General features: G+C 37.9%; 1 protein-coding gene across 2 annotated transcripts in view; it reads right to left on the minus strand.

The window, feature by feature from the left end:
• Positions 1 to 12957, minus strand: part of Stoml2 (stomatin like 2) — a 119104-nt gene that overhangs the window by 67527 nt on the left and 38620 nt on the right. For both annotated transcript variants that reach the window (XM_068225825.1, XM_067139234.2), the window contains exons 3-4: positions 9419 to 9566; positions 3062 to 3182 (exon numbers count right to left, since the gene is read on the minus strand). In XM_068225825.1, coding sequence (XP_068081926.1) covers positions 3062 to 3182; positions 9419 to 9566 — 269 coding nt within the window. The remainder of the gene's footprint in view (positions 1 to 3061; positions 3183 to 9418; positions 9567 to 12957) is intronic.

The raw sequence follows: 12957 nt of genomic DNA on the forward strand, positions 1-12957 counted from the left end.
TAACATTAATCATACATAAACTAACCAATTGCCATCACAAACAAACCACCATCTTTAAAAACTGCCTATCACGAAGCACATGGAGATTGCAACCTTGAAACAGTTGACTGCTAACTGCTTACATTAGCATGTCGGCCTAAACGAAATGCGTGTTTTCGGAAACAACTCCAACTAAACAATAATTTCACTCCACCATCAAGACTGCTTCCTTATATGTTGCCTGGCCAGGCTTCTAGAAGGATATGTCACAGCATATCTTCTAGACAATTCTAGAGCGCTTAATACATAGTTACAATTGGAAGGAAGATTCTCCATAGTTCTCATCTTAAATAGTGTTATTCTGGATATTACAATGTGTTGCACAATACTGTAGTGGATTACACACCATATATACAAGTAATAATAAATTATATAATATTAATTACAGGTTCTTACATTAACTAAACTCGTGTGTGTGTGTATATATATACATACACAGCACATGTTTTGTGACATAACTTCTCATACAATGCGATCGTAAATAATAATGATACTAATACTAATAAGTGGATGTAAACACTTCATAGCCATACCTCACAAGAAATATAATAATAATAATAATAATAATAATAATAATAATAATAATAATAATAATAATAATTCAAGCACAATACTTGAATTATTTATCCATGGGTTAAAGAATATTGTTTTCAAGTTATATCAGTTTATCACACTTGCGTCAAGGAACGGACATGTTTTAGTGTGAGTGTTACGAACAACTATTAGCCTACAGTGCCACGTCTGAACGATCAAATTCATGAGCGTATCTTCAATATGCATTATGAAAAATACAACTGGAGTGAGTCCAGATATAAAAGTTATTTACTTAGCAATATAAGGATAGCTAAGGAACTACCTCGTCCAAAACATAATAACCCAGGTAATAACCCAAGTTTAGTAAATTAATATTAAGAGTGCTGACTTTCAGGATACAGCTCTAAACTATGCCAATTCCCATAAAGGAACGCAGGCATTAATCAGTGAGCTAATGTCTTGTGAGGTGTATTCCATCTCACATCCTTCTGACAATATAATATCTATCACAATAATGTACTTAGGTGGACAGTAAACTAAAAGAATGTATAATTTTAAATTTCAAATGATCAGCCTAATAATTTGAATCAAATCCACTTAATCACATAATAGCTTTCACTAACAAGAATGAAAATATATAAATTGAAATAACAGATCACACTATCCACTGTAAATCCTGCCAAGAGTTGCCAAAAATTACCACATACAGTACAAAAACACAAAAGATAAAGGCTTTGTACTTCTCAAGTAACTTACGAGTATCCATTCAAATACCGTCTCATATAAAGTAAGCGTAATTTTAGCACATCTCTGTGGATCAGCAATACAAGCATAGCGATATGTCATGACCACGTGTCGCGACGCGCCCCCTTTCATGTCTCAGTGCCGAGCGAACGCACTCAAGCGAGTCTCGAATCCGCGACCTCCGAGACCAAAGATATTGAGTATCGATCTAGAGTTTTATGATCATGGAACAGTGGCAAGAAGTTATAGTGTTTCAAATGTTGAGTGATCATTTTATTAAGTGGAAGAGAATTATAAGGATTCAAAGTATAGGACTTCATACAAGTTTTACTTGAAGCAAGCTGGTGCAACTCATGTTAGTCATGTGTAAAGTTGTGCATTAGTCAGCTACACGACGTCAGTGTAAAACAGAAAACACGAAAGTTCTGCAAATGTTTCTAGAAGCGAATAGAAGCAAATATCGCGTAGATTGTTGACGAAGTAAGAAAGGAATTGTTCGAGTGAATTCCATGATACTCCCCATCAGTTGGTGGGAGGAACTCGTGAACCGATCAGACTTAAAACGTCTTACTTCTACAGAAGTAGAGGGGAAACGCATTGAAAGGTTTCGAACAGGAAATATAGGGAATGATACTTCGACAAATCGGGGAGAATCTGTCTAACTACCGTGAAAGAAACGTGTGTGGCCGAGCGCCACAGAGGAAGAATCTGTCCGACTACCATGCGAACGTGTGTGGCTTTATGCCACCAAGGGAGAGAAACTGTCCAACTTCCGTACAAGTAACGTGTGTGTGGCTGTGAACCAGAATAGTACAGAAATTGTAGGTTAGGTACATAGCAGTGATCCGCAGAATCAGTTAAATGTGGCTAGGCAAGATGGTCTAGAAACAGGGTTACGCGAGACAGTGAATGAATCACTGTGTACAGCAAAGTTAGCAGGCTGCTAGTGCAAAGACTTAGAGCTGCAACGGCACAAACGACGAAATGTTTGTCAAGAAGGCTGAATGTCATAGCGAGCCTGACCTATCAGTAAACATAGTCTGGTAGTCAGAACTGTTGGGATATAGACTAAACTGTTCAACGACAGAGTTTGAGGGTGTCTTGCTCGAGTCCCGGAGTTACATATCCACTTGAACTAAACATCACATCACTCAACACGACTACGGAATCGTGGACGCAGAGAAGAAGTCAAAGAAAGAAGCCGACGCAGATAGAAGAAGAAATCTTCAATCAAAAGCTAAGTATTCACCAAGTTTTTGTAGGGTTTGATCTTATTGTATTACAGAGTGTAAATGAACTGGATAGTCAAGGACTATGGGAGAGACTACCTAACCAAGTGCTATAAGTGTATCTGTACAAAGATCTTCAGGTTTCTTAATTGTATAATTTGTAAATGTATATTGTGTGCCTATCTAATAAATACAGGTGAAGGGAAGAGTATGTGTGTAAAGGTGATCTTGTTATTTCTAAGATTAAGCTCCAGAAGAATCTGACCCCAAGTCCCCAGCCCGCCGTATCCTTAGGATCACGACAGATATTAATTTGCTCAAGAAGCAGAAAAGGATCCCAAAATGGAATCAAGGAAATGGAAATGTAGCATATATGCTGATATATGTCAACAAACTTGAAGTACTGTACTTTGATACAACAGCAATTTGAAACAACAAAAACATGCAATGCTTCTCTAATCTCGATAAGTAATTTAAAACAGTATTGCTTACCACCCACCAAAATGAACTCTTACCTCATTGTTGTTTGTGCAAGTTGTGTAATAGCATACTCGGGGTCTTCTACCCCGTAACTGGCCAGCATAGGATCAATCACACGCAGGTACAACACTCCATCAATACTTAATGTCACATTATCTGCAAGAAAGGAAAAGAATTAAATTTTTAATAATTAATCTGACTTCGACAATAATTAATTATCATAAAGCAAAATAATAATAAAATAACCAGTTTTCACATAAGTGCGATGGTTTCACTTTTGACAAGCAGCTGACTGGGACTGAGCAAGCTGGCTATGCGGATTGGGTCACGTAGCTCAGCTTGCATTTTGGAGATAGTGGGATTGAACCTCACTGTCATCCGCCCAGAAGATGATTGTCCGTGTTTTCCCATTTTCAAAAGGCTAGACTGGGGCTGTACTTTAATAAAGGCCAAGGTCACTTCCTTCCCAGCCATTGCCTTTTCCTATTACATAGTCGTTATAAGACCCATCTGTTTAGTGGAACTCAAAAACAAAGACCAAAAAATAACAACTGTTTGGATACTGGAAGGAGCCATTAAAAGTTACCAGATGGACACCATTCACTGGGAACAATCAATATCTATACACTGATAAGTAAGATTATCTGGGTGCAGTCAGTGCTTAATGTGCAAAACAAATAAATACACGTTTGTTCAGCTAAAATAACTCTTGAATCATTTCAAAGACATCAATGTTCTGTTTCCACTTGCAGTAATGGTACCAAGAGGTTTATAATCAAACTTGCAGTAATTTTTCATGGTGTCAATATCTGCTGAGATAACTGTTCTAACTTTGTTTTTCCAAACAGAACTATACTGTTTTCTATCCCTTGCCTTAAACTTAAGGAGATTATAAATTGGGTGCCATAACTGTTCTGAAAATCGGGCAAGGACTTCGAGAAAATGGAATGTATTCAACGTGCTGCATTCAACAGCCGGGGACTGTTCCCTTCAACTCGAACTGCATCTGAAACATGAACTAGCTGCTGACATACAGAGTTCCTTCACCTTCTTCTGACAGTTAGGTATTCGCTCTACTATGCTCATGAATACAAAACTCTATGATTTAATACCTTTTGTATTGTCATACATTAACAGGTAAAGGGAAAATGGATATGCGACTGCTTCTAAGAGACAACATAATATTATCCTGACGTAATATTTAGCTACACAGGACCGAACAGTCTGGTACCAGTCCTAACCCTTTCATACCCCACTGTCGCTATAAATCTTTCTGCACATTAAGTCAGCGATCAATTGAACACTTTAAAGCCATAGAGTACAATAAATTCTCAGCATTTGCTGAACACACCTATCATAACAATAATAATTTTAAAGGCACTGAGAAGGATATGAAAATAATTTGTAAAGGTAAACAAGGGTTAGAAATAAATATCCAGGAAAACATCGAAATATTCCTAATCAGAAAATGAAACATGAAATTTTCTTAAATGAAACAACTGCAGAAAACATTCTGTTCCAAACCTTGACATACTGTAGGAACCACGTGCTACTTACCAGCACACGGCACTACTGGGAACACCCCACTCAGTACAAGTGGAACAGCTAAGCAACATGTCCAACCAGTCTCTCCACGAGGTATGTTGTAACTTGTAAAACTATTCAAGAGAAACTGTGACAACAGTGAATGCTCTTTCATACACTTCTATAATTCTACCTTTTTTCCTTCTTTCTCTGCAGCACAAACCAATGCGGCCACTAATTTTCAACCAATTAATGATACTTTTTACACAGATAACATCTTGTATGTTTTAGATAATTATAAATGTAATTTTAAGAATGCCATTGATGATTAAATAAAAACTCTGAAAACTAGTTTTGATGAATTCAATTTATTGTGTTCTGATACAAATTGTGGTGTTTTATTAACTATTTGCTTTACGTAGCACCGACATAGATAGGTCTTATGGCCAGGATGGGACAGGAAAGGTCTAGGAGTGGGAAGGAGGCGGTTGTGGCTGTGTGTAAGAGCGAGAAACCTAGGTGTATACCACGGTTCTTTTACACAATTAAAATGTAGTAGGATAGATACTCTCATGTTCAAAATCCCTCTAACTGTGATTAGAACTGAGAGCATTTTAGTGGACATGGCAGACTGAAGTAAAAGCACCTTCTGGTCCACCGAGGAAATGAATGAAAATATATCTTGTTCCTCATGACAACTTTCTATGACATCTCACAGTGGAACTATCAAGGACATGACAAGCCATCCAGCTGAGTAACTGACGTACATATTTCCTATACAGTGAGAACTATGAGGTAATCACCTTTAGGATTATCAAATTCAACTTATGGCAAGTAGCAAAATATTGAGCGAAGTGAAAAACTCCCACAACACAAAATGATGTACTTTATTCAATAGCAACTCTGATAATTTAGAGTTTCTCTATAGGATGACAAGTAAATGATGTACCAAATTAAAACAAGTAATGTATATTGGGGAGAGGATCACAATGTTGCAAGTTTCATGTCTGTAGCTTGCACCGTTCTCGAGAAATGTAATGTTTTGGAAATTGCACAAATTGCAACAAAGCAGCTGGCAGTAGCTACTGATGAGGCTGCCAGGGTTACATGGCCAAATGTTAACTGGTTGCTGGCTGCTGTTGTATCTTCAAGTTAAAGTGCCCGCTGTCAACAAAATCAATAACAACATACACATCATTTTTTCCATAGGAACGACCAGCATTAGAGCACTGACAGAGTTTTGTGACAGTACAGGGTGGAACTTCACACTTTAAATTTAACAAATGTAATGAACATTCAGTCCCTATTCAACAATATGTCATTACAAGAAAATTGATCTATTCTAATGATGATGATTCCTGCTCCTAATTTATACCCTGAAAGTGAAAATGGGAAACCACAGAACACTACTTCCAAGACAGCTAAGAGTGGGATTCAAACCACTCACCATCTGACTGCAGCAAACTCACCGGAATAAAGTGCCACTGACAACTGCACCATGCTGCTCGGGTTGACCAGCCCGCTAATAAATAACACCATAATGAGAACACAACTGGCCGGCTGTATGGCTAGCGTACTATCCTTCCATCCTTGAGGCCCAGGTTCGATTCCCGTCTGGGCCAGGGATTGTTATATTAACAAGTGCATTCCTATGGCTGAGGGACTGGGTGTTTCTGTCATCTTCAACACTTGCACACAAGACAACATACCACCACCACCACATTAACACATTGCTGACCGGATGCTTGAGCTTGTCACATACCCTGTGGACCGGACATTTTTCTACTAACCATACTAGGGTGCACTTGATTATAAAGACGTTAATAAATATTAAACCAGTCAATATTTTATCTTTAAAGTTGGTGTGGGTACTCTCCAATGCCCACAGTAATAGTGGATCTGCCTTTACAAACCGTATTCAGCGTCAGTTCCTAAAACATCATTAATGTTTACATCGTTGTCGTCGTCAGAATCACTTGAATAAATAAGTACACTAGGTAAATTACGGCCTGTAGAGGCTTGAATATCACTTCCGCTATCACTCTCACATTCAGTTTCCACTAATTCATTAGACTATTTTCATTTGAACGATCATCGCCATATAATTCTTCTAAAATATCGTCGTCAGCTAACACCGTATTCCGTGGGCGCTCCATCTTGTCATTGACTGAACCGGCAGAAAGAAAGTCGACGTTTCGAAACTAAATCAAAGAATAAAAGAGGCCGTGAATAAAAGAAAAGCGGCAAATATACATCTACGATTTATTCTACTCAATGTGCACGTCCGAAATAGTTCAAGATATGGTCAAGAGATGTCACAGGAAGACCGAAAATAATGTCGTGAATAAAACCGAGATTTCTCGGGGCCTGTCACCTACCGCTGGCGAGCGTACTACGAGATTTCTCGGGGCCCGTCACCCATGTGTTAACATGAGTCAAGAATGCCAAATCCCCTACAACCCCTAACAACGTTGGTAAAACGAAAGAAAATGGTCACATCCTATGTGTCGGATTCCACATAAAAATGGAGGTCACAGGGTTTATGATCACAAAAGTATATGCCATGTGTAGTTTACCTTTTTAATAGAAAGAATGAGAACACCATGACAAAGCACTTGTGTACCTTTTAGAGAGTGACAGGAGTCGTGGGAAGTGGTGCACATTGTTACAGGTGTTCGAAATGTCCACCACCAGCGGTAGGAAATGTTCCATGCCTTAAGAGAAAACTCTCTTGAAACTCCCTCAGTATCTCAAGGTTTTGGCATGTCCTGAGAAGCTTCCAAGACAAATTCCCAGAACTCTTGAAGGGTTTCCACTTCTCTGCCATACTTAGATTACACGTACCCCAAAAGAAGTAATCTATGGTTTTAGATTGGGACTTCTTGCCGGCCAGCCAATAGGGCCTAAACACCCAATCCATCACTGTGGAAAGGTGGCGTCCAGGTGGCAGCGCATTGCATTGGTAACGTGTGGGAGTGTTCTCCATGTTGCAACTACCTCGTGCTGTCAGGTATGTAGAGGCCAGTCGACTGCCTTTTCTGCCTAACAAACACTTGAATAGAAAATTCTAAGTTCCCATGGAGGGAATTAGATATTTTTCACCAACAGAGCACTTGAATACGCAATAAATTTCATATTAAGGCCCTTATTGATGGATGTGACTATTTATACGAGTAGGAGCTTTTTTTCACCTAATCAATACATTAATTTGACGTAATCGTCATTAACTCATTCAAGAAACCTTTGGAATAGTTTTGATGGTAAAATGATCACCTTCAGTAATTTAACAAGATAAAATCTACCCAAGAATCAGACATAGCTATCTTAAATATAACATAAAATGTACACTCAAAAAGTTAAAAGGGCAGTACAAATATTTCGAAGATTGAACACGAATCAGAAAACATATATAAAATGGCTTAAAAATTCTGAATGGTGTGTGTATAGTCCATAATTATATGCTGTCTTAAATTCTTGATGTACAAGTGATAATTAAAATAACACTTTCACTCAAATTAGTCCACTGAACATCTATACTATTGTATAAAACGTGTGCCAGTGTGGTAGGGCAAAAACAGCCCCAAAAAGAAAAAGTGCTTCACACATTCCAATAAAAACAATGAGAAGATGCATTGTACAGAAATGCTTGCTGTAACAGCAGATAAAATAAAACTGATCCCCTATATGATTTACAAAAGGAAGATAATGAAGAGGAATAACAAGATTTCTAAAAGTATATCATGTGTGGGCAAGAAAAAGGTTTCATGCACCTAGGCCAAATTGTGAATGCGATAAAAACTGTTTGGAACAACAGGCTTGAAATATTAACCAAGAGTCCAGTTAGGCTTGTTTTGGACTGTTTTCAAGGATATCTAATGAGCGACGTTAAGGGATTTCTTCTCGAGACCAGGACAAACATGATAATTATTCCTGGACAATTAATTTCCATTTTGTAGCCACTGGATGACTGTTTCTTTACATGCCATTCAAAGATCGCCTGTGACTGTTTTACTATGAGAAGAACTGCATGGCAACTGCAAATTCATGCCTTGAGGTAAAATAAATTGTTTGTCAGAGTAAGAAGTGTGCTTGTGCACTGTAAGGTCAGACTTAATACCTAATGATACTGTCACAAAACGTTTCAAGAAATTAGGAATACTGAATGCTTCATATAGGATAAAGAAAGACACAGCAATATATCTATTTTGAGTAGCAGCAATGGGAGTGCGACTATTAGCCAAGAGCTAGAGAATTAAATTGAGTAAATTTCTGTTTTCGGATACTTATCTATATTTCCATAGCTTCCTACCAATACTGATTACAGTTTTTGCTTCCCTTCAGACTGGTAATATGGTTCGGTAAAATACCAAGAGCAAAGTGATCCATCATTTGGTGCTTAGAATTAGCAGTGAGTTTTTCCCTTTAATTTGGAAACAAGAGATTCTTTCTTAACTTGCCTGTGTAAGTACATTTTATGTCGAGCTGTAATAAATAATACATATTTAAGATTTCCTCTACTTTTACATCAACAAAAAAATATTTTGTCAAAACTGTCACACCCCAATTACTCCAAATGAAAGGCTTTTTTTTAAAAAGTGGTTTAACATTGGACTAAGACTTAAAGGTCTTGAGTGTTGCAAGGATAGGATTGGAAAAGAAGTGGCCGTGGCCTTAATTAAGGTACAGCCTGGTGTGAAAATTGGAAACCATGGAAAACCACATTCAGGGCTGCCAACGCTGGGATTAGAACCCACCATCTCCGGAATGAAGCTTGAAAGTTATCACGAAAATAGTATTCTTAAATATGCCCCGATACATAGTAGAGAAAATCAATAATTTGTTGAGGTCTAAGAGTACAAGAAGCTTACCTGCAGTAATAGCACTCTGTTTGGGTATTTCAATGGCATTTTCCTTTAAACTTTGGACGTATTTGATTCTGTCAATAACTGGAACCAAAATATTAAGCCCTGGCTGCAGCATTCTATGAAATTTTCCCATTCTCTCAACAATCCAAGCCTGTGGATAAAACAAATAAAATAAAAATATAATTGAATATAAGGAGTTTGAATTGTAAAACACACACAAAATTAATCATCTCTTTGTTTATAATTGTGTTTGCCAGAAATTCATTGATTTTCCTTGAATGTAATGTGGATATTTTGAAACATCTTCTAATTCTTATCAGACACCATTTTCGTAAATATGTCTGAATTTTAATGAAGTGTGGAGGTATGTTTAGGCTGTGACAACATGGTAGGGTGAGAATACAGAAGCCTGCCAGCATGAATGTGTGGGAGTGGCAGAAGAGGAGTGCTACTGTTAGGGCTACAGTCATCATCAGGTGTAACTACCCGACTAACAGAAACAATTTCAAATGGCGTTCAACTAATACAGAAATATTACAAGTACACACTACCTTTTTCTCTAACAATGATCATAGAAAACACTGAGAGACACATAGCAATATTCTTATCATTCAAACCTAGCTGCCTTATACAGTGTGTTAGAAATAAGTCTCTGCAGTGACCTTGGCTAGCGGTGATACTGCGTATGTTGGCAACGCTTCAGCCAAACCACGCGGGATGCAGTGCTGGAAAGCCGCCTCTTCCATCAGACACGTCCGTTCTGACAATGTACCTAGTTCCACAAAAGTCTGCTATGTGTCAGTTGAAACTGTGGGCAGCTCGTAGACAATGCATGTTACAAGTAACAAGTTCATGTGTAATGTAGTGTGTTGATATGATGTGCGTTTGATTGTTTCGTGCACCCATCCTGCTACACAAACCTCTTTTTGTGAGTACTTTGAATTATATACCATCATTGTATTTGTAATAGGACATAAATGACAGCCACCTGCAACAAAATACGTAACTCTCTTTTCAGGATAATAGGGAGAAATGTTTTTTTGCTAAAATGTAAACCAGGTTGTAAATCCCAAGGGGGGAGGGAAAGAAGATTTCATTGTTTAAAACCCCTTCAGACAAAGAATTGTTACTGAAGTGGCAAGAAACAATTCCCAGGAAGGATAAAGCTCTCTACGATAAAAGACCATGTCTGCGAATTATATTCCCCACCCCCGGACTTGGTATTAAAAGAGTGGACAGCAAAATCCACAAGTGCCGTAATTATGCAAATTCCAACATGAGTCAAATTAGACTCAGATGGTGCTCAAAACAGTATATCTCCTGGACGTCTCAGTTCTCTTTCTAAACTGGAAACAAATAGAAGAAAACCACCTGCTAAGAGGAAATGCAAATCAATAAAAATTAATCATATGGGGCAATTGCTACAAGCATCACCCTATGATTTGCTGTTTATTTCTCTTAAGGACGTATTTCTTTCTCCCGAAATGATACCACTGCCCTCAAAAAATTAGAATTGCAGGGAAAATAAAAAGGGATTTAATAAATATGCAACTTTCTGGAACAGGATTTAGCTGAGAAAGACTAGCTGTCAGTACTAAACAGTTAATTCTGTTCAAGGATGAAAGAATTAAAGTAAATATTCTGCATAATAATGTGGATGTGATTCCATTTAACACATTGGAGACCAAGCCCGAGTGTGTATCGGGGTGGTGTGACAGCTCAGACTGACCGCGCCCGAGGCTAACTCGGGCCCGCGTATTTGATATATTGTGAACACAGCCAGGACGAGAATCGCTCGGTAAGTTTACATACCACTTTCAAGAACTTTTATAACAGCTATACCGTGTGTTCGTGTCCTATGTCGTCGTTTTGAACTTATAGCAGCTTATTTTTGCACGAGTTCGCTTCTACACTCCATGCTTCCAGCTGCTCAAGGCGCGCGCTTTCGGAGTTTTGTTTACATCGTGCGAAGTGTTTAGACTGTGTTTTGTTTCTGCTATAATGATTGGATCATTGAATGAAGGTGGAATTGTAGAGATTTTAGAAGAGATGTTTGATGACAGTGGTTCAGAAGAAGAGGTAGATGATTTAGATTTAGACCCTGATTTCGAACTTCATGTTAGTGATGAAGGTATTTATATCCTATTCTATTATATTCCACCCAGGTGTGATTTTGCACTTTGTAGTTTATGTAGCTAATGCTTCACGATCTTCATATGACTGGATTTTCATTTAGAATGAAGTGACGCAAGAGATGATAATTAAAAGGCAGGGATTGATTCACACTCGCCGGGTACTTTTGGTGATTTGGATGCACTTGCAACGCCCGTGCAGATAAAGGAAAAGTGGAAAATGGGAAAGTAACGAGGAAACAGACATACTGGTGGTATCCAATGTGTTCTGTAGCACTTTGTGTCCCTGAATGCTCCAAACTATTCCGCACTCAAGCTCATTATTTGTAAGACTTTGTTGTCAGACTTTTTTTTTTTGTTGCAAAAGGCATACTGTTGGAAAATGTGTAATGTGAAAAGTATTCAGTAGATCTTAATGCCACTTTTCAATCTGTACAATAGACACTTTTAATTTTTTGATGATATATACATGTTACAATTGTAACCTACCTACTATTTTCTACAATTGTTTAAAAACCTTCAAAATATGGCGGTCTGCCTACCCACGTGCCACCTTAAGACACGGTCTCCAATGTGTTAAGAATGAATTGCAATACCTTGAGATCTTCAAGACCTTATCAACGATTTGGCTGAAAAAACATTTGCAGCAGTTGGCCACCCAAAATCAATTTTGTAACATGAAACTAGAATGAGGTAAGATCGATCTTCACGGAGACTGGAGGAATAACAAATGCAAATTATTGGCTGAAGATAGCACATGTTCTAAATGTAAGACTAAGGAGAAACATTAAGAATTCATGAAAAGAGACAAGCAATGAAAATGGAAGAGATTAAACATTTTTGTCTTCCCAGAAAGACACGTGCCATTTCTGAAGAAGGCCATTAAAAACCAAAGACTAGTACAAAGAAGATATGGTTGAAAAAATGGTGCATTATTATATTCTTTTGTAGATGAGACTGTACTGTAAGTAGAAGAATACAGCAACGGGACTTAAGACAAAGAAGAAGAGGAAACAATCAAAGCTCCAACGGGATCAATTCAGAGGTATGTCGGCTTAATCGGCTAATTAATATTTTATATATTTTACATTTCTAGTATCGTAAGTATGATTAGTCAGCGAGACATTAAAAGTTATTGTTGAGAATGTATCCTTCCCAAATCATACATGACAATAAGCATTTCAGTATTTTTAAAAGCAATGTAGTTCAATGCTTTTCCTCACAGCCTGGTCTCTCGCCTTGCAGTTTGCAATGCACGTAGCAGTGAACCGTTGAACTAAGGTACTGTACATTGTGGTAACAGATTTCAAGCCTGCTTCCACACCAGTCTATCCTACAATGTATGTTAAAGTGAAGGTTGGGGGGAAGTGGTCAGTAGCGTGTGGGACAGCCAATGCTGACAAGTGTGAA

Source organism: Anabrus simplex, chromosome 2, assembly GCF_040414725.1.
Source record: "Anabrus simplex isolate iqAnaSimp1 chromosome 2, ASM4041472v1, whole genome shotgun sequence".
Lineage (NCBI taxonomy): Eukaryota > Metazoa > Arthropoda > Insecta > Orthoptera > Tettigoniidae > Anabrus > Anabrus simplex.